Source organism: Pygoscelis adeliae, unplaced genomic scaffold (assembly GCF_000699105.1).
Source record: "Pygoscelis adeliae isolate BGI_AS28 unplaced genomic scaffold, ASM69910v1 Scaffold40, whole genome shotgun sequence".
Taxonomy (NCBI): domain Eukaryota; kingdom Metazoa; phylum Chordata; class Aves; order Sphenisciformes; family Spheniscidae; genus Pygoscelis; species Pygoscelis adeliae.
The window spans coordinates 2264238-2287594 of NW_008823953.1; the positions used below are offsets into that span (position 1 = coordinate 2264238).

The following is a 23357-nucleotide window of genomic DNA, read 5'->3' on the forward strand; positions in this document are numbered from 1 at the left end:
AGGATGTGTTGATCATGTCCTGCACTGGGCCAACACGAGGGTATGTGCTACTAGCATATAGACACACACCTCTGGTGCGTGTGCCTGACACGCTGCCAGTTTTGCTTAAAATTCATAGTGTATGAGGCCAGGCAGAGTTTCTGTAACCATCTGGTCAGCTTTTTTGCAAAATACACAGAACTTTCTTGCATCAAAACAAACTGTTCTTTGTTTTAAAAGTGCTAGTGCTGGTGATTCCACCAAAATTCAGAAATCATGGATCAGTACCTTTTCCTCTGTGTGTTGTCCCCCCCCTCCAAATCACAAGATTGCAAATCACAATATTTTAGGTTATAAGAATGGATTTTTAGTTCCTTTAATTAGTATTTTCTGGCTTTCAGGATGCTCGCCGAGTGTCTTCATAACAGTGGAGGTTTTAACTGTCCTTTAAAACGAGCTGTACCGCAACCTTTGGAACCCATGATGCCTGGTTTCTTTCTTACAGATTTGGGTTTCGGGACTGACTACTCTGTTGTCTAATACGATGCATGTTCAGAGTGAAGCCTTTCCCGTGACTGGGCCCTTCTAAATACCTTCCCCTTTTTAGATTCTCTGGTATCTAATAATGGTTGAGATTAGGTCCGATCTCTCCCACTGTGGAAGGACTGATAGGCTCTCCAGCTGCATCCACCTGCCAAATATCATACGCCCTTAGAAGAGCTGCCAAGGGCAGAAATCCTGTACCGCAGTGCGGCCTCATTTGTTCAGCTTGTCTTTCAGGTGGCCAAAAGTTCATCTGCACGATTAAACAGCCAAAAGCTTTAAAGAATGTGTAAATTTTTCTTACAGATGAAAGTGAGTTTTCAGTAGTCTTGTGAAAGGAAAATGACATTTTCAAATTTGATGTGAACCATATTATATTCATCTCTCTTGAGCCCTTTTTGAATGTTTTTTCACAAGCTACTGCATCAAGAAAGGCACACTTAAACCCAGCTGATGTGTTTGAGTGAGATAAGGTTTGCAAGATTTTCAGTCTTTTTAATCCCACCAGGTGCTTCCTCTATTTAGGATTTAAAGTTTCTCATACCATAGCCACTTTAGCCCACAAGGCATGGTTACCAAAGCATCCTCTATAGAATGATAAAAACCATTCTTCCCTTCTGTATGCATAGATTACAGTTTTGTCGAGGTACATCGTGTTCCATCTGAATCCAAGGAAGGACTGTCATGTAAAGGAGAGCTGCGTTAGAGGGAGCCCTGTAACAAAGGGTCATTATGGGTCCTGCCTTACTCTGCTGCTACATGATAAGGACCAGAGTAAATTACATTTCCTGTGACTCACCTGCAATTGGAGGAAAATTTATTGCTTAGTCGCTGCTACAGCGTATGGATTTGTCTCTCCCTGTGTACACAGACATGCAGTAAGTATGCAGAGAGTCCCACTGAGGAGAACGAGCCTCTTATTTTGCAACAGGCTGTTGTGAAAACAGGCTGTTTCAGGGGCACCTGCAGCCTCCAGAAGGAAAGGGAGTTAGCTGGGTAGCGTGGAAACTTCTGCAAATGGGTCAAAGAGTAGTGTTGTTAAAAGCCAGAAAGCAGGTGCACACAATGTCCTTTTTGAGTGGACGAACGGTGTCAATAGGCAGGCAAACCAGAGCAGCTCTCCTGCTCGTTAATTCTGCCTCTCGTTCCACCATTTCCTGTTCATTAACTCCCTCCTGCGTTTCCCCTCTCTGCCGGAGCACATTACTCAGACTCAATCACTGTCACTGAAAGGGGGAAGGGTGTTGAAAGAAAGCCAGAGCAAGACCTCACATTCCCCACCTCTCCCAAGCTATCTTTCCTGTTAGAAAGAAATCGAACAAGCATTTTACACTTCCTCGGAAAGATAAATGTAAGTCAGGTTTAAGGAAGGTATGTGCCCTCCAGCCAGGATTTACCTTTGTGCTGCTTGTTCTGTCAAGAAAACTTGTTTTTTCTGAAGGGACTGTCTCACCCACCTCTGAATCTCACCCATGCTCTAAATCCTTCAGGAAGAAATAAACGCCAAAGTCTGGTTTTGTTTTAACTGGCTTTTGTAAGGAGGGCAATTTGTTTCTTGTTGCTTTTTGTAAGTTTTGATGTATTTTAAGCGGGACTGTTATGCTTGGCTGATCATGGTGGCAGCTCGATGGACCGTAAGGACACACACGCAGATAGACTGTATAGTTGTCCTCTGAGGACAGTAGCAAAGCCTCCCTTTTGATAGGTATCTGTTGCCTTAGTCCATGTTTTTGGACCACAGGGGTGTCACCTATGATCCCAGGTGCTGTCCAAAATGGACAAGGAGCCAGAGGACCTTCTCTTATACCACTCTTCAGATCAGGGAGTCAGGTGTAGGGAGTCTCTGCAGAGGTAACCAAAACTGTTTGTGGGCTAGAGAGCTCACACACTGGCCACAAAGCACTGCGTCTGCTGGGGTGATACGGAGCTGCCAAGAAATACAGTCTGCAACATAGCTTTTTTTTATCCATTGTATTGACAGGCACCAGGAGTGGCAATGTCTTGCTAATTATTATTTCATCTCCTTTATCCAGACCAGTTAGTACTGGACTTGTTTTCCTACACAGTACCATTGCAAGGGCTGGGACTGTGGAACCACAGTCAGGCCCCCAGCTTGAGCAAGCCCTGCTGTGTCCCAGGAGGCTGCAAGCGCAAGGCCAGACTGACGGACCACACAGCCTAGAGCTGCTCTGCCCACGTTTGCTTAGGCTGACCCACCAGACTTAGGCCTTTCACACAGAAACGCTGCCCATGATCTTTGGATGGCTTGATGCAGTTCTGCCATAAGGCACTGATTCACACTAAACTCACCATTAATGGCTACCATAATGTGTGCTCGTGATTGTAAACACCTTGATCTAGGTGCACTACCCTTTCATGTCAGCTTTGCATTAATGCCCTCAAAGCTATGTAGAGGTACAGAAGTGATACAAAGCAGCAAGGAGAAAACTGATGCTGTTCACACATTCAAGCAATTTCTTAGCAGAAACAGCATTCCCAAATCTGTGAGACTTTTCCTGGCAATTTACTTTCAGCTTTACTTTATTCCAAATGGCTCCTGCCTGCCCAGCCCTGGGCAGTCAAGTAGCCGTGGCGTGAGCGTTGTGATGAGGAACACCCAGTGCTCGTAGTATTTTCATTCAGCGTTAGCTTTCAAAACGTATAGGGATGGATGGGGGAGCAGGATGGTGAAGAACAAAACCAAAAAAGCCGACGTGCATTATTTAGGACAAACAGACTTGATTATAAATCCTGAAGGTGCTATAAAACTGATGGATTACAGGCTCGGCATTTCTGGGATTTGAGCTGTCTGGCTTCCACTGTGCTTCCATTGTGTCAGCTCCCGCTCTTTTCATTGCTTTTTGCTGGAAACATTGCACCGGAGCACAAGTGGAGTGAAGCAGGTCCTAACTAGACCCAACAGCTGCCTTTTGTTGCTGCTGTGGAAACAGCTGTAAGGGGGTAATATAATCACTCTTCTGTTACCAGTCAGCTGCATATCATAAGCACCTTTCTTGGATGCAGGGGACCCAGAGGCAGCTCCTGTGGTGATGTAAAAGCTAACTGGGCCCATAGCGTGCTATTTTGTGCCCCATTTGACATACTAAGCACTTGTTGCTCTGTCCCGTGAGGATAAAGTTGATTGAACAGATATTCTGCACTGCTTTTATTACAATGAGACTCATGTTTCATTCATGTGCAGGAGGGGTCTTTGCACTGGTTCCTGTAGCGGAAGGAATGGTTTCTTGGCTTTTTGATCTGTTTGTCATATTTTATGCAATAAAACTTTACTACGATGTCAGTCAGCTCAGGCTTGGAGTGCTCACACTTGAGATGTTGCATTTTTTTCTTTTCCTTTTTTTACAAATAAGCAAGTTTTGGATGGGTGACAGGGGTTATTTTTACAAAAAACAAACTTACCTGGACTCACACCAGTTCTATTTTTTCTGTCTGAGATAAATGTGGTTTTAAATCAGTAGATGGAAGAATATTTAATAAGTCATACAAGAAATCACAGAAAAATTTAACAGCTTGTCATCACAGGTCATAGATTGTAACGGGCAGGGCGTTATTTGAGTGTACTTGGAGCAGGACTAGGGGTGGTTGTTCTTAGAAAACAAACACAGACAAGAGCATGTAAATACTGAAGACAGCTGAGCATCACCAATAAGAAAGTGGTCTGGGGATAGCTTGCCTGAGCTTTAGATATTGATTTTAATATGTGTCCTTGGTCACAACGGTTAATGTATTTGAACTTCAGTTTCCCCCCTGTGAAGTCAACTCGTTAACCTTTTAAAGTACTTTAAAGCCCCACCTTTGAAAGGGTTGTAACCAGTCAGAAACCGGATACACTGATTCACCAAATATTCTTTGCAGCTGTTTTGATAATATATTTTCTGCTGAGGTGAGGTGGAGTATTACAGTATTTCACTAGCTAAATACTGTGTTTGATGGAGTCAGTCTGTATCAGAACGTTCAACTAAAGATCACAGAAGGTGAGCCGTCGGAGCGTTCATTGGTTTGGTACAGGAAAGCACATAACATGCCAGCTGCATGTATGGGTACTACAGCAGATGCATCGAGAAGAGATCCATTATTGATCAGAGATGTGAGCGGTGGTGTTAGGTATCTGCTCGGGGAAAAAAAGAAATAAATGAACAAATGTAAGAAACTAAGTCAAAAACAAAGAACAGTTGCTACCTGTGTAAGTTTCGATGCTGAATGTCTTGAATTACACTTTGTTTACTCTGCATTTTTATATCCCAGGTTCAGGTTCAGTGGTCGTATTCTTGGCCTTGCTCTCATTCATCAGTACCTTCTTGATGCTTTCTTCACAAGGCCGTTCTACAAAGCACTACTAAGGCTGTAAGTATAAGCATGCAACCATGCAGAAACAGTGATCCCGCAGTGTCCTACAGAGACGCAGACCCTTGTAGAGTTGCTTCAAGCGCTCTGACCTTCAAGTGCTTTCCGCTCTTGGTTGGTTGGTCTGTGATAGAAAATAAATGCATTTTAATTTTTCTTTATTTTCTTCAAGAACTTGCCCTTCATAAATATTGACTATGTTGATAAAAGTGCGTAATAAGTATGACATTTAGGAACACACATCTGAAAGTACTGACCCATAATTCCAGAGTTTACTACTGATGAAAAGTTACCAAACTTCAACTACGTGGAAGACTGAAAAGCATCTTTGATGGAACAGAACAAAACAACAACAAAAAAAGGAGGGGGGGGTCATATTAAGAAGAATACATACTTTCTCATGCCTCACTGGTGGAGTAGGTTTTCATTCTAAACACATCTCAGGTTAATTCGGAATGTTAACGTAGATATAAACAATGAATGTTTCTTGTTGGTCTTCTACTGTCTTTTAAGCTAGTAAGTAGAAGCTACCAGTAATATATTACTTTCAATGTCAAGTTTATAAGATTAACTTTAATTGGCAATCTGTTCCTCTTTAATTAATAGACTGCAATAAAACAAGGTACATAACATTTGCAGCAATAAGAAAAGCCATAAGTAGTAAGTCAAGACTGCAATTAAATGACAAAGACCAGAATAAAGCTTAGCTGAAATAGTTTATCATTTAGGATGATTCTAAATCAGCAAAGATATTTGTCTTAACAGTCTTCCAAGTTCTTTAACTCTATTTAATTTTATTTTTTTAACAATGAGTATTGCTGGGGTCCAAACACACATATCTGTATTGTGTCTGAGCTAGTCTGGAAATAGCCTGAAACCTAGAGTGCTCCCTGCATCCTTATTGCCCCTTTAGGGGATTTGAAACCAGACCGCTTGTAACATCCACCTGCCCTTTCAGCAAACAAGGCCAACTCCTTATTAGCAGAAATTTAGGCTGCCTGGTCTGCCTTATTTTAGTCTTGTGTGTTCACCTCGAGGATGATAGATACGTGGAAGCAGCCAGGCACAACATGGTGGGGCCCGTCCGGACTGAAGGTAAGCATGTGCTCTGAAGCGCACGGCATCCTGAAGATTCACATAAAATCGAGCCCCAGGGGTGCCTTCCGACAGCAAATAGTGCAGGCAGCCAACAGATTTGGCCTTGAGCCCAGTCATGCAAAGCAGACAGTTGCAGAACTGCTTTAAGAGGGTCTGTGTAACAGGCTTTGATGTTAACAAAACCAAACGAACACCAGCTTTATGTTGGATCTTCGGCATAAATTTGTTCACGTTCTTAGTAGTAAGTCATCCTGCCAATAGTCATGGGGTCATATATTCAGCTACATCTTTTTTCTTGCCTCGCAATCAGGCCGTGTGATTTAAGCGACTTAGAGTACCTGGATGAAGAGTTCCATCAGAGCTTGCAGTGGATGAAGGATAATAACATCACAGATATCCTGGATCTCACCTTCACAGTGAACGAGGAGGTGTTTGGACAGGTGAGCACAGCTATGCAAAACATCTGAAAAGCAAATTTGAAGCTGACAGAGTTGAGCATGATGAACATCTTTCTGTCAGAACAGATCCTTTAGCCTTTCAATAACATTTTCTTCTCCTACCTTCTGTTTCTTTCAAGCCACCTGTTTCAATGCAGATGTTTATTCTTAGGGTGTATAATATAAAATACCAGCCCCCCTACAGGCCTATTGAGCCACACACTGATGAGCATGAGGAATTCTCTGAAGTGGAGTGCAGCTCTTCTCCCCAGGGTGTAGTTCGCACTGATGTGGCATTCGGCGAATGCAAGCAATGTAACTTAAAGCTGATGTGACTGAAAGGATGGGGGGTTAGGAGGGAAGAAAAATGTTTGGCAGGTGGTGTAAGACCTGGCAACGCTCACCATTATTTTGTCTGATACCTCCCTGTTAGATTCTGTGTCTCTTACTTACCTTGCATCTACTTAACAACTTGGTATGTGTATCCATTTATTATGCTTTCTGCCACTCAACTCTACCTTAGTCAGACAATTCTTTTTAAGCTAGCTGATCTGGATAACTATAGCCTTAAATAGGGCGCAACCTTGGCTTAAGTGCAGACTGGCAACCAGAACAAGTGTCTCCTGTGGGACTCTTTGGCTTGCGCTGAAGCCCTGGTGCTCTTTGCTGTTGTAACCCATGCTAGATTATAACTCTCTCTGGAGAGCCTTGAAGGGACCCAAAGCAATATTCAGACCAAGGTTAAGGACCTCCAAGGAGATACTGAAAACCAGAGAGGCTGAAGAACCAAGCTCATCAAGTACTGCAGAAGCCCAAGGGATGGAAGTTAACTCGTGTAAGGAGCAGACACCCAGTGTCAAAGGGAGCAGAGAGATCAGGTGGAATATACAGAGAGTGGCTCTTAGCCCTTGGAAATAAAGTTGACAGGAGCAGTTTGCACAGACCTAGGGTAGCTCTGTGAGCTAGGGGAGAGTTAGACTAGTTTCTGAGGGGAGGAATTCTAGCCCTGAGAGTAAAAGGGCTGCTCTGCTATAAGCTTGAAAGTAACACAAAGCAAGCAAGACTTCAGGGGATATTTTCAAAACTGGATTTAGACTGCTTCGAGTACAAGATCATGACGGATGAGCAGAGTCAAGGGTGGATGAAATGAAAAGGACAGGGCAGAAGAATTGAAGTAAGAAGCCTCTGTAGGAAAGGTAACACTGTTTTTCCACAGACTTAAATGCAGGGGGTTTTTCACGGGCTTTGAGCCAAGAGCTTGCATGACATTCAATTGACAGTACAGTGGTTTCCCTGGAAGGTATGGCTATATAAGACTAACACACAAAGACGAACAGAAACATACAGACATATTCACAAAGACAGGTGAGACAAGTTTGTATTTGTATTGGAAGATTACAAAGATGAATAAGAATCTCAGCCTGAATTGCCCTGATGCATCTGAAGGTAACATTTGGCACACTAATTACCTGTTGTGCTCTCCCCAAAGAAAAGAGCTAGACAATTACGTAGGAGTCTGTTGTGGAAGATAAGAGATGGCTCCAAAGAGAATATAAAAAAATCACAATCTGTTGTAGATACTGTGATATGAAAGCAAAAGAATGCTAAAAGCCAGATTTTTATGCTAGTTCACATGTTGTCTAGTACTTTATTTCATATGTACTAGGCATTAACCTCGCTAGATCTAGTGATGGGGACAAAAAAGGTTCTCGCTGTGAATTATGACTGTCAGAATCCAAGAGTCCTAAGTGAAAGTGAGATTTTTTTCCCCCCTTCTGAAATTTGCTAAGTGCTGACAGCAAAATAATGAAGAAATTGCAATCGCATTTTATGCTCACAGATGGATCCCAGTTGGAAATTCTTGCATGCCAAGAGTATCTGACCACTTAAATGCCATCTGAACATTGCTTTGCTGGATACACGTGCAAGCATAGATCACAGTGGGAGCTCTGCTAATATTTGGGAAGCTGGATTTCAAGGGTTAGGTAAGGGAAACAAGAAATAGTGGCTCTTGGAGAAGCGGTGTGGTAGATGGGTTACAGCCCTTTTGTCCTGCTTCCACAATGACTTTATTATGGACTAGTCACTACTACTTTCACTTTTTCTTTCTTGTTTCATCTCTGACGTGTGTTTAGCTTTTAAACCTTTCGGCTCAAATCCTCTTTCTTGGTACCTTTTTTATTAGAATTTGCTACTGAGGAGCTCTAGCCTTCTTGCATGCTGGAGCCCGGAGCACTACTGTAATAGCAAAGATACCATGTTAAACCAAGCGTCACACATTTTTACTGGTGGGGACTGGATGCCAATTTGAGAATTTCGCTTAGAAGACTGAGAGAGGTGTCAGTTGCTTGTGACCCTAAGTACTTTCTCATGCTTTTACGCGGTAGAAAGTGTTCTTCCAGGCCTGTCTCCGAGCTCTGTATCTCTGTATGTGGATAGGGCCTGTCTCCTGAGCCCTGGCAATTGCTCTAGTCAGGTAAAAGGAATGGGCTAGAGCAGTTGAAATGTCTTCTCGCTACTCAGAAACCCGATTCTGAATTCTAGCTTGCAGCTGTGGTTAATGCCTCTACGAACAAGAAAGAAAAACAGGGACACGTCGTCATTGATTGCCTGCCTTTAATTCTAGATAACTAATTGTATTTGAAATTATATGGATAATGAGAAGTTGAAGAAATCACTAGCACATCTAGGTGTTTGTGGGAAGTCTTGCAGGAGATTTAGAACATCTGACTTATGGTCGTGCTTAAAGCTAGACAATGTTTAGTCGTTGGTTTTGACAGATACATCTTAATGCCGCACAGTCATGAAGAATACAGCATGGCAGCTGGGCCAGAGTCTTACCCTCTGGATGATGCAACGTTGCTTGTATAATGGTGATGCAGTGGTTTCCTTTTGGGAATTTAACCTGAACCAGCTAAGAATTCCTAACTCATTACATCCAGCCTTACTTGTTCTTGCTGTTTCTCAACAAAGCTACACATTAGATGACTCACTGAGTGTTTCCATAATTCATAATGTTACAACAGGTCCCTCAAACAAAGTGACCTAAATACTATATATGCTGTGTGCTGTCTGCTGGGCTAATAAATAGATAATAATATGTAAATAATACAAATAATGATATGTATTTATGCAGCTCATTTACTATCTGTGCTAGACATCACTGTTACAGCAGCAGAAAACTGAAGAGGAGAGCAAAACATTCTTCCTTTTTAAATCCACTAGATTGAATGTCAAAATAATTGCAAGATAAATATTATTTTCTGTCACGTGTGGAGTATGTGCTTGCTGGGTAGAATCTAGATTGATTCCTTAAATCCCTTCTCAGTCTTAAGCCTTAGTAATCTAAGCCAACTAAATTAACCATTAAATTGCAATGAAATGCTGTAGCTCTTGATTTAAAAAAAAAAAAGTTATTTACAGTACGAACACTTCTCAAGTTTGGATGGCTGATACAAAACTCTGAATCCCACAGTGACTATAGTTGTCATCTGTGCAGGATGCTGTACAGGTCTTGTTTAGGTAGTGTATCGGGACTATTCATTTTGTGATAATTTTTTTGGCTGTTGGCATTTCTGAGTAAACACTTTTATTAGCACTTGAGGAAGGTTAACACTTGTTGCCTAAGAGACAAGTAGATATTCCTTCCAGTTGGTGAAACAGTCTGCCTATTCTAATACTGTGATTGTCTCTCCATCCTGTTGTTTCCCATACCATTGCTTGGATAATCTACAGCAAGTAGCAAGCTGGTATGGTTGTCGCCCTCTCTGCAGCTTCTAGTGCGGGAAAGGAGAAAAGGATGAAAAGATGGGCCAGAGTGGCACGTTGTACATGGCTTATGGTTGGTGCTCTCCAAATCAATCTTTGCTGGTACGGTTTGGAGTAACCTAAAGGCCAGTCCAGCTTCAGCTGGGGATAAAGCTAGGGCTAGAGCTGAGGGGGGTGTCCCTCGTTATCCTTTTTGTTTCTACTGCAAATGGACAAGAGGCCAGGAGTCCAGAACTAGAAATACGGCTGTTATATTTTTCACTTATATTTTCAAAGTACAACTTAAATTTGAAACACAACGTGATCCATACATTGCTACACCACTATTTATCTTTGTTCTGTAGGTGACAGAGAGAGAGTTGAAATCTGGAGGGGCAAATACAGCAGTGACAGAAAAAAACAAAAAAGAGTACATCGAGAGAATGGTTAAGTGGCGAGTGGAACGAGGAGTGGTTCAGCAAACAGAGGCCCTGGTCCGTGGTTTCTACGAAGTAAGTAACAAAACGATGCTCCTACAGTCTTCCATTCCTCATCTGAATGAGATGGCCCCATGGTTAAACTATGCTTCATCAGTACCCTAGGAAATAGCTAAACAGACACAGATGGCAAGGAACTGGAGTGCCTGGATCTGTAGAGACAGGGACCTTGGATGTGGCATGTTTAGCATTAAGGAAGAAAGGAAAGAAATATGTATTCTGAATATGATAAAGCATAATGATCAAGGGTTAAGAAAGATACTGCTGTCCATTCACATAGTAAGAGAAGTAGGGGTTTGCAAATTTTATTTTACCCTGCTGTGATACAAAAGATTGTGAAGAACTCTACACTTCAGTGATGAGCTGGTGTGACACAGGCCCTTTTTACCAAGGCCTGTAGTGACAGGACAAGGGGCAACAGTTTTAAACTGAAAGAGGGTAGATTTAGATTGGACATAAGGAAGAAATTTTTTACGCTGAGGGTGGTGAAGGACTGGAACAGGTTGCCCAGAGAGGTGGTGGATGCCCCATCCCTGGAAACATTCTTGGATGGGGCTCTGAGCAACCTGATCTAGTTGAAGATGTCCCTGCCCACAGCAGGGGGGTTGGACTAGATGACCTGTAGAGGTCCCTTCCAACCCAAACTATTCTATGATTCTATGACACACTGTATTTTTAGGGACTCATTCCAGTAAAGTTGGTCCTAGGATGCAGTCAGCTATTATCTTACTGGTATTCATGGATGCTGCTACATTGTTGTCCCTGGATTTTCCTCATTTATCTTTGCTGAAGAGCTGGATCTGAGAACATCCTTCTGGCAGAGCTGCTACAAGGACTGCCAAAGTGTCATGGTTTAACCTCAGTCGGCAACTGAGGACCACACAGCCGCTTGCTCTCTCCCCCCCCCAACCCCAGTGGGATGGGGGAGAGAATTGGAAGAGTAAAAGTGAGAAAACTCGTGGGTTGAGATAAAAACAGTTTAATAATTGAAATAGAATAAAATCATAATAAGAAGAACATACAAAGCAAGTGATGCACAATGCAATTGCTCCCCCCCCGCCGACCGATGCCCAGCCAGTCCCCGAGCAGCGGCCCCCCTGGCTAGTTTTCCCCCAATTTATGTACTGAGCATGACGTCACATGGTATGGAATGTCCCTTTGGCCAGTTTGGGTCAGCTGTCCTGGCTGTGCCCCCTCCCAGCTTCTTGTGCCCCTCCAGCCTTCTCAGTCAGTAGAGCATGGGAAGCTGAAGAGTCCTTGACTAGTGTAAGCACCACTTAGCAACAACTAAAACATCGGTGTGTTACCAACATTATTCTCATCCTAAATCCAAAACACAGCACTGTACCAGCTACTAGGAAGAAAATTACTGTGAACGCAACCGAAACCAGGACACAAAGACTGGATGAAAACCTGTGGCTTTGCTGATCCACCCATGTAGTCACTTATTCTTGCCCCCCTTACTAATCATATTCAAACATGTATCTTGCCCTGGCACCTGTATAATGTAAGTAGAAGTTGAGGGCTATCTCACAGAGGGAAATAAACTGAAAGAATGGCAACCCTGGAAAATGAAACAGCAGATAATGGACATGCAGAATAGTACTGGTAACTGATAGCTCCAAGCAGTCATGCGCTGACATTTCCTGGGGGTGGAAGCTGGTGAGGGTGGCTTTGTAGCTGAATAGACTTGGTCAGCCCTTTCCTGTAGGAAGGGGTTGGCTAAATGACTCCATATAGCTTACTAAAGTGTGCATATGGTTCACTAGTTTTTTCTCCCTGTGAATACTGCAGGCCATTAAAAGCTTTTGGTTTCACGTAGTGAAGAAAGTGAACCTCAGCTGCATCTTCAGTGGATGGAGACCTGAGGGCGCTCCTACACAATTGTAATCAAATTCCAATGTGAAACAAATATAAAATAAATTGTCCATATTACAAATCCAGTCTTTGACTATCAAAATCGCTTGTCAGAATGAATGTAACAATGAAGAATGTTCTACACAGATTATGTCCTGTCACTTGTATTGTTTCATTTTGGTTAAATCTCATGCGTCATCATGGTTTGCAGCTTAAAACATCAGCAGACTCCCTGAAGAAGAGCACGGATTTATCAGCAGAGGAGTGGAAGTTAGCTGTCAGTGTGCAGACGTCGTCAGAACAAAGAGCTGGCCATCAGAGCCATAGGTTTATGAGACGTTGCATCTGCTTTATTTCCAGTCTGAAACTGTGCTTACAAGTGTTGTTTGTTCCAGGTTGTAGACTCCAGGCTTGTCTCTGTTTTTGATGCCAGAGAACTGGAGCTGGTTATAGCTGGCACTGCAGAAATAGATCTCAATGACTGGCGTAACAACACAGAATATCGTGGAGGTAAACTGCCTGCTGATGCTTACTAATATCTTGACTGTTTTCAGTCTAAAACATGAAAGACTTAGTCCGTCTTTTCCTTCTGTCTTTCCTGAGGGAAATGCCCTATTTTGTTCAGGAAGTTTTTGCGAAGAATAACTCATGAAATAAAATAAGTAAGATCTCAGGTTTGGATCAACAGATGTAATAATACTGAAATTGCTTCTGCTACTTCTATCCAGATTTTACCCACTCAATTCTTACCGACTTAACAGGAGTTTTCACTATTAAGGACCAAAAAGGATTTGCGGTATTAGATCTAAAAGTTACTTACTCAAATGACTGTGAATGAACTCCTGGCCTCACTGAAAGTAATAAAAAAAAGTAAAGTAAAAAATTTTTTACTGAAAGTAAAAAGTCTTTGCTGCTCACTGCCCAGCCTTTGTGTTACCTTGAAATACGCAGCTTACCACAAGCACAGCTGGTCCCCCAAGTTACTCTGCTCCTCCTTTTTTCTGTGTAGCTATTGAAACAGATACAGCCTGAGTTTATGTAGATACAGACACAGCACAAACCAAGGCACAGAGCCCCTCAGGTGGGAAGTTTGCCAGGGAAGGGCTTGCGGCAGCAAACTCCTCTCCATATGTCGAACACTATTGCAATCCAAAAGAGAATTTATTTGGGAACCAGAAATTGTTAAGTCATTAGGAGTTGCACTGTGTGGCATATCGCAGTTGGTCTTTTATATCTCCTGCAGGTAACCCCAGTTCTTGCCAAGGGATTTATGAGAGGCCAATGTATCTCAAATATATATATATATTTGAGTTTCAGGGTTTCAAATGAGTCAGTAATATTATAGTATCCACAGCCAGGACAAGATGGGGGCTGGGACCTACTGCTCATCAAAACCAAGATATGTTGTTAGGTCAGGATCTTTTCAGTAGGAGATCTATTGCCGCACGCTAGTGGGAACATATTTCAGTGTTACACTTCCCCCTTAGAGGGGGTGATTTTAATTTCTCCCTCTTGCTTCTTGGTTTAGGTTACCATGATGGACACATAGTAATACGGTGGTTCTGGGCAGCAGTGGAGAGATTTAACAATGAGCAGAGACTCCGGTTGTTGCAATTCGTCACTGGAACATCAAGTGTGCCATACGAGGGCTTTGCAGCTCTCCGAGGGAGCAATGGGCTACGGCGCTTCTGTATAGAGAAATGGGGTAAAATAACCTCCCTCCCAAGGTATGTCCCAACTAGGATACAAAAACAGAAGTGCTGTGAGAAAGGTGAGCCTGGTACTTTTTTGCATCTCTCTGCCAGTGAAAGATAATGAATACAGTAAGGACATCTTAAAACAGCAGAGAAACAATTATCAGTTTATTCTGTAATTACATTCAGAGAAAGGTGTTTTCTTTTGCTGCCTTTTTGATTTGCAGGCTCAATTTAAGCTACTTTGAATCCTGGGAAATGGTTAAGATAAAGATTTCCATAGGTCCAAACCTAGTTCTCTTATTTTGATTCTGGAACGGATCCAGACCAGCAGGAGCCTGTCAGCTGATTCTGTTCCCTTTACTTCCAAAATACTAGTAAAAATACATGTGAGTTTACAGAGCCATGAAAGCCAGAATCTCTCTCTCTGAGTTTTGGCGAGAGACCTGAGTGTAATCCCTTCATTTGCTCCGATGGTTCCACTTTTTCATCACAAGGAAGCTTAGTGAAGGGACTTCAGACCATGTATGTGGTGATAATACCTAATTTGTTACATCTAGTTCAGTCAGCTAACTAGGAGCAAATGAGCCATAATGTCATACAGAGTCAACAGACTTCACAGTGCTTCCCAAAGGGGAGGGATCATCTTCCTTTTCAGAATAAAGGGACTGGGGCACAGAGGGGTGGTCTGACTTGCCTAAGGCCACCCAAGAGAGCCGTGGCACAGCCAGTGATACATTCAGCTTTGAGTTCTGCTCCAGCACTTTATCCGTGACCAGCACTCATCCTTCCTCACTGAAGCGAGTCACCTTTTCTTGAATGTCCTTACAGTTGCCTGAAGCTCTGCCCCATTGAGACTCCAGAGCATTTTTCATGGGGCCACATCTCAGCACCTCTGAGATACTTTTGCTCTGTGACCCTTTTACATAACATTTGCCTTCCGAAGGATGGCTTCTTCCTGCTCTTCTGATTAGCTTTCAGCTGCAGTCCAAAGGAGGTTACTTTTATGGCACAGAGAAAAAAAATCTCTTCTCGCAGACCTTGCAGATATATTCAGACAAGCAATTAGCAATGGGTCTGGTCTAGTTTTCTAGTTACGTGCCATCCATGTTGTTTACCCAGAAGCATACTATAAGACATGGACTTGAGCAGACCTCCAGAGTCCTCTGGAGAGGGAAAGTCGAAATACGGTCACCCTCTTAGTACAAGCCTGCTCAAGTCCATACTTACGCACTGGGGAGACACGGGAGCTGGACCAGGGCACTATATCAGCAGACATTCTGAGCTGACATCTTACACTGACTCTCTCTAAAGTCAGGAAAAGGGAAGTAAGTGTTTTTAAGGCACAATTTATCTCACTTGAACACAGATTTTTAAAATAGCTCAGTTGAATTGCACCTAGTGCATTCTGATTTATGTCCGTTGACCATAAAGACTCTACAGAGACTATATGGAGAACTAGAGCCTACATGAAAGCTAGATGTAGGCATTGAGATTTAAAAACAGATGAAGACATGTAAGGTCAGTGAGATGACTCATGCTCTCTGAGCTTCAGCCAGCAACATGGAAAGAAAGCCTGAGAGCTACTGTTTGCTATGCATAGGCCTGATCCTTCTTTTGCAGCATATATATAGTCTGGTTCTATGTAAGGGTTTCAGAGCTGACCAAGGGCATCCCTGCCTGTGGACAGGCAGCAAATGGAAGTCACAGACTCGTGTGGCATTTCTGCAGAGCTCTCTTTGCATTCCTTCTGGGATGGAAAGGGGCAAGAGGGGAGGGTGGACCTTGGTGCATGCAGAGAAAATGCCCTGGGCTTGACCCATCAAGTTCTGAAAAGGTAATTGGCCTCTTTCTGCTCTGCTTAACTTTCTTTGTGAACCTAGGCATTACTTATGACCTAGATTCAGTTGGCCCCGAGATATTCACATTAACAACTTTATGTTTGTCTGCTGATCACCAAACTTGTTGCTCTCCCTGAATGAGGCCTCTTTTCCAGGTGAAAGTTGTTAGCACCTTTTAGAAGTCTTAGAGCTCTGCATTCATTTTAGCCAGGGGAAAGAGAAACAACACTTGCTCATGGGGAATAAACACAGCTTGATCACTGTGAATTATTACCTGCATTTTTATAAAATTATGGGGTCCTGCCAAGTATACACAGTATTAAGAAATACATAAAACACAAAGGCTAAACCTGGAGGCTCCCTAAATCCTTAGTTAAGCAACTAAATAAATGTTATTTTAAACTTTTTTAAATGCCTGATTATGGATTGCTCATGTTTATTTAGATTTACTTATGTATTTACTCAGACTTAGAGGCTAAAAAAAGTCATATGTCATATCCTGTAGGCCTTTTGGCCCCTGTGATATGAGTGTAACTAACTTTAGCTGTTTAAAATAAACCACAACAAATTCTCTTGTCCTTCTAACAATTCCTACAATTTCACAGTGAGAGTTACCCTTGCTCCACATTTTCAAAGTCATAGGAAAAAAAAAACCAGCTTTCTCATGCCTTAGCAATCATCAGATTTAGTTGTTCATGTGCTCAAGTGTGGATTGCACCTCTTAATTACTGATCTTAGTTCTTAGGCCATGACCCAATAAAAGTGATGCTGTGAGAAGTATTCTGGAAACTTGCATAAAGCTGATGCATTTGGCTTTCCTGACATCCAGGTAGATGGTGGGTCACTGGGGATAGGTTAGTCTGGCCTCTGGGTTTCCAGCTGCTTTACAAAGTATTGAGATAACTCTTAGCTCTATCAGGAGAGTCCAGGACTCTGTCTGTATTCTCTCACTCCTGCTCCAGATGGCTGAAGTAGTTAGGTGACTCTCCCCTACATCTTGTTCTTACACTTTGGCAATGGAGCATGCAACCGTCATTGGCTTATAGTGAGCAAAGATGTGATAATACCTAAACCAGCCATGCTTTTGCACTTGCGACGGCAACACGGCACTCCCAGAAAAGAGGCATGGTGTAAATTTCTAAAATGCAACACTTTTCGAAGAATAACCACTAATACATAACACCTAGAGTGCTTCTTAAAAGCACTGAGGATAAGCAAGACTTTTTCAGGAAGGTTGAGAATCTGGTAACTTCATTCTAAATTGGTGCACTTGTTCATCCGTACCAGTTCCCCTACATGAACAGGGTAATGGTGGTGTAATACGTTCATATAAGACAAATAAGAGTTAGATTACACCAGTGGTTTACTTCTGGAGTGTGCGTGTGTACCTGACACATTATTCCTATCTATATTTACTTTGAGTCCACACACGTTATAAAGTCAAAGTACTATACAGCTCAGAGATGCTGCTCTAATCCCAGATCTCTAGACGATGACCCTAAAGCAGGTTCCAAAGAGACTGCCAGATTTACAGATTTACAGCATGGTTTCTTCCAAACTGATGTAGCTTGTCATATGAAATAACGCTGAATAGGTAACAGGTTCGACCACTTGTTCATCAAGGTTAAGTTTTACTCTCCCTATTTCATATGCAAAACTTTCTCCGAAAATAGAGGAGTTACATATTTTACTTCTTGTAACCAGTTGCCTGAGTAGGGATGGATGGAGAATTCTTCCAGCTATACCTTCTTCTGAAGCAGGAAGCCTGTCTTCACCTTTCCTGGGTCATGCAGATATTTAACACGGAACCAATTTTAGCAGTAGTTTTGCAAGAACTTATTCTTCGTTCCCCACCAAACATTAATGAACAGACACTGGCTTTCTAGCTGGAATAACATAGCTTCATTTGATACTGCGGGAGCAGAACTTCTGGCCCAAAACAAACCTGTGCAAAGAACTAGCAGTGTTTCCTACTATAGCTATAGGAGACAATAGTTCCCTATTCTTAAAACCTCAGCCTGCAAAAGCATTCAGTGCCTACAAATGCCGGTGCCCCATCTTCTGGTTGTGCTCCTCACCTGGCCAAAACTTCTGTCAGCTCCAAGGTTATTTATGTTTGAGTGTCAATTAAGTAAGGACCTCGGCATGTATCCCAGTGATTCAAATAATCACATTTGATGCAATGAGGTCACCTTCCCCATCAGTGCTGAGCTGCAACTACCCTTTCATCAAAGAGATTTTCATTCAGCAGAGCAATATTAGTGATTACCACCATACTGCCTGTGGTTTATGTATGATAAAGATTACCAATGCTGGTAAATATCTGATCTTTTGTAAGAGAATTCTCTCCCTTTCTATTAGATGATCAAATATTTAATCACCCCAGAATCCCATTTAGCAATTAAAAAAAGATTGTGTATGACTACAGAGAACTTTGTTCTCATAATTTCCTTCCTTCCCAGTGGACTGAGTGTGTGTGCTTTGCTTTATCATTCCCTGTCTCCCATCCCTCTTCTCTTTCCTCTTTTCTCACATACAACAGAAATACCAGCTACACATCTACATTCATCTATTAAGCAGTGGTTCCCAGACAGCATATAAAGTGTTCCTTCTTACAGACAAAATGAACAAAAGTTGATACCTGTGGGTCCTGAGATTGATCAAAGAGGGGGTTGTGGGTTCATCTACAGAAAGCAAGGTGAAAAGGAGAAATGCCCAGTTTCTGCCTGGCAGGCATGGTTATGTTAGAATGCAAGCCTTATTTCAGTTGATAGGTTCAAGCTGTAAGTAAGATAGGAGGGAGTTCTGTGCACACTTACTGCCTTTGGACTCTCATCGTTACAGGGATTAAAGGAAGTGACAGAAAAGAATGCAAAAATCTTAAAAGCTCATACAGTTTTTAGAGAGAATTCTTAAGAGAAAAGAAATACCATAGCACTGTGAACAAGATTAAAGGTTCAGACCCACCAAAACTACTTTGAGCAATAAAGACAGACTGCCAGGAAGAATGAAATCTTAAGTGGTCCATTTACTACTTTACTTACTGGAGGATGAGGGCACATGAGGGTCAGAGTTGGTTTACATGACTTTATCTTGCATTTTCTTCTAGAGAAGCCAGAATCCTTTCCATAAAAGCTCTTACCAATCTAATTCTTATTCCAGACTTCTCACTCCCTGAACACCCTCTCAAATGTCAGTAGGCTTATGTGGTAGGAGGCTTAATCAAGGGAAGACAGACTTTTCTATTGCAATGATTATTTCTTGCACTGCTGATATAATGTTTTCACCCCAATATGTGCAGCAAGCCCAGTAATACAAAATAGCAAGTGTTCCCTGGATTATGCTTACTGTAGTCACTCTCGCTGGGATCAGTAGTAGGAGGTCAACACCATTCGGGAGGAACTTACCCCACTGGAGGACAAGGCACAGAGTTAGGTGACAGTGGATGTTATGGAAAACATCCTTGCCTCTTAATTGCCCTGTGTACTGCAGTATCACACATCAATATGATATAACAGACTAGAGGCTGAGCAATTTGTCTTTAGTCTGGTTTGGAAAATAAAGGTTTCAGCTTTCAGTTGCAAGAGGCAAAGGCGCTATGCACAGCAATACTGAGGAGAGAGGGAACACTGAATGAGAAGGAGTCCCAGTCAACCCTCTCTCTTATTTCAGGTGAGGCAGAACGTGTTGTTCAGTTACACAAGTAGACATTATGTCTGACCTTTGCAGCAAAGAACCAATTAGACCCATTGCTGAACATATACCAGACAATTTTGCACATAATTATCTTGTTGTAAGATTGTGGGCTTCACTGGCATCATCGGAGTTGCAGTAGATCCACATTAGTTTCACAGACCAGAATTTGAACTCAGGTTTTGCCCTTAGCAATATATTGTGTTTTGCACCTTAAGTAGGTAGAAGTGTAAACCTAACCGGCATAGGACTCCTGAAAATTAGTTTTCATTTTTGATGTGATGGCATTTTTTGCAGTGAAAGGATTTTTTTCTATAAAGTTGTTGAACTGGAGAACACAAGAGTGTTGCTTGGCAAAATGCTTCAGTGTTTCTAGACACGTTAACTTTTTCTTCCTTTCTTTGTAATAGTTTCTCCCCACAATAAATTCCTTGAGACCTTCTACAGAAGAGTCCGCTTCTGTAAACCTCATAATAGGAAAAGGAATGGATCTTTTTTCTGAGTTTGACTAGGTCAAGAATGACTAAAAGTCAACAGCATTGCAAGGTTGTTTCATAACCAGTATGAAATGAGATGGATGATGATCAGTCAAGATGAATGTCTGCAAGAAAGTAAACACCAGTGTCAGTGGCTGTGGATATGTCTGCACTGCACAATAGGATACATGACAGCAATGTCTGAGATGCTATGGTCTCATACAGTTAAATGTGCCACGGTTAAGTACCATACAGAGATGCTACTTTAGGTTCAGCAAAGTTACATTAGCAGAATCCACACCTGAGCCGCCATGACTATGCTGCTTCAGTTCTGGAGCCAGGCAGCTGAGCTCCACAAGACCTGCTGTTTCTGAATGGTGCTGTCTTGCCTATGATAAACACGTTCTGAATGAACTACAAGAATCCTTCAGTTAATTAACTCCCAGTGGTTGATACATACTGGCAATGGATTGTAGAAACAACTTAGGCTGCCAAAGATTGCTGAGATAACAATAAACAGTGCAGGGCTACTCATGGATAATACACATAAGCTGCCATGTTTAATTTCAAGAGATGTATTAAATAATGGCTTTATTAATGTTCCTTTTTTACTAACTCATGTGTGTTCCCAGCTCATTTCCGCAAATTCTGTTCATTGTACACTCTCTCTGAGAGTGACCAGCTAACAAACCTTCACTCAGAAGGGGAAAAAGGATGGTAAAAGCTCTCCTAATTGAAATTGTGTGATGCAGTGAAAATTACGTGTCTCTGGCTTTTTCAGTTGCCCGATTGCTTTTAATGATTCACCATTGGTGCTTGATAAAACTCTCCCTCTGAATCTGCAAGTCTCAGGCCAGCCCATCTACCAGTATCATGTTTTTCTCACTTTGTGGGTGGCCTAAGAGATGGCTAGCATGGTTTCAAATAGTTTCTCCAAGATAGCTCTTCTACTTCAGTTTTGAAGAAACAATATTGAATTAAAGCATGAGATAGAAAAGCTAAAAGTAAAACAGCTTCACAGCTTCTAAAAATACTAGAGGCCAGGAGCTTAGACATTGTTACCTGTTGAGGCTACTTTTCCTTCTGTAGGGTTTTGTCAATTCACATTTATCGGAGGGAGCAAGAGGAAAAAATATTTCTAACATCGTGTAAAACTCCAAGCTGACTGAAAAAAATGAAACAATTTTAATGAAAATGATCCTCCCCCCTGTTTGTTGAATGAGCTCTACATTTTTTCAGTCAGTTGAAATGGACGAACTGATGGGGCAGGGACTGTTTCTTTGCTCCACATTTGTATAGCACCTCACATAGTGAAGTGCCGTCCGCATCTGGGTCTAATTGCTGCTACCAGAAAAGCTGCAACAAGGTGAAGGCATGCGTGGAACCCGTTCCACAGCTTCTTTTGAAGGTGCTGCCAACTGGGGGTAAATATAATGATAGAACTGGGGGAAGAGAGGGTTGTCAAGTTGGCAGCTTGCTCTGCACAAAATATTTTGCTTTTGTCTTGGCTACTACAAATAAATAACAGTTAAAGGCCAGACTTGCAGCAGATGGCCAACAGCTGACTTACAGGAACATTTTCAGCAACCTTCGTTCTTCAGTTAGCAGATCCCTGAACGGTCTTTCACCAGTCAGCCCTGCCTCACTATAAACACATGCTGAGCCCATTCTGTTCGTATAGTTCATCACATTGTGCTTGTCCACTGGTGTAAAACTTACTAGCTGCTCATGTTGGATGTACAGCTGAGTTGCATTTTTTTGGAAAAACTCAAAGCAATCAAAATTATAGTAGTGGAGTTTTCTCTCTATCGGGGCCTAGACCCCAGCTCCTCAGTGACCTCCAGCGTTCTTCTCCGTGAAGTTCCCTGCAAGATCCCCGCAACATCTAATGCAGGGATAGCAGAGAATGATGTTATGTTGATACTTAGCTTGTGTCTTCTATTTGAAATATTCATGTGTATGTGCATATACATTTCAGTACCTCATATTTTGGTGGAATTTGAGAGTTTTACTTTAATAGTTAGAATTTCTTTTTATCTCTCTTGAGTGAACTTGAATATCTTGAGTCTCAGTAGGAACTTGTTTCCTCAATTCTTATTTTCTGAAGTTATTTAGATTAAACTTAACCTGTAGCATATTTTCCTTTTGCAGGGCACACACGTGTTTCAACCGTTTGGATCTTCCACCTTACCCCTCATATTCTATGCTGTATGAAAAGCTGCTGACAGCTGTTGAAGAAACTAGCACCTTTGGACTTGAATAAGGGGGTTCAGGCACTTCTGGTGTTTTTCTGGCTGATGATGTCACCTTTCCTGTCCACCACCATTTGATCTTGGTTTCCATTTTTTTATTTTTGAAAACAAAAGAAACAAAAAAATCAAGATTGACAAAAGCTGTGCATGAAGAACTGCTGCCCTCTAAGATCTAACCTTCATGCTTTCATCCTCTGTTTCCGATGGACTGCTAGTCTGTATGCAATAGAAAAACAACTGTCTCAAGGTTTCTGTATATCTCTACATACCTCCATTAATAACAATGAAAATACAAATGCAAGTTACACTACACTTGACCAAATGTTAATAAATGTTTACTTCCACCTACGTTGATTAAAAAATAAAAAAACCTCATCAAGCATTCCAAGCTTTTATATGCCCACATCTTCTAAATCAATTCACAGCCCATCTTACTTCTTAACCGTTGAATCCAGTACTAGGAGCTGGTCAAATATATCTTCATCCATCCTTGTTTTCCCTGTATGTATTGTCCATCTGAGAGACACCTATGAGCAAAACTGAAATTTTTATATACGAACTCATGATCCACATCAGTTGCATCAGCTGGAACTGGCCTAGATACATGGTGCAGATAAGACCTTCAAAAACTAAAAAACCAACCTGTAACGCAATGCAAAGCATAACAGCGATTGTTATGATTGTTACTTGCCAGTACTGGAGAGAACTTGCACTTCAGAGATATTGGGAGGGGCATCTCCATTGTAATGTTTACCACACAAGAAGCACAAGGTTGTGCACACTCAAGAAGGATGTCTTATGTAGCATAAAGGACAAGGCTCCCTTACCTTAGTATTGTATATGACAAGGAAAAGGGGAAATAAGAAGAATGTTCTACT

General features: G+C 41.9%; 1 protein-coding gene across 1 annotated transcript in view; it reads left to right on the top strand.

The window, feature by feature from the left end:
* The window catches only part of HECW1 (HECT, C2 and WW domain containing E3 ubiquitin protein ligase 1), a 184280-nt gene extending 161433 nt beyond the window's left edge, over positions 1–22847 (top strand). Inside the window, 6 exon segments of the mRNA XM_009321541.1 lie at positions 4789–4887; positions 6296–6425; positions 10535–10681; positions 12919–13033; positions 14052–14250; positions 22379–22847. Coding sequence (XP_009319816.1) covers positions 4789–4887; positions 6296–6425; positions 10535–10681; positions 12919–13033; positions 14052–14250; positions 22379–22490 — 802 coding nt within the window. The 3' untranslated portion in view covers positions 22491–22847.
* Positions 22848–23357: the final 510 nt, after the last annotated feature.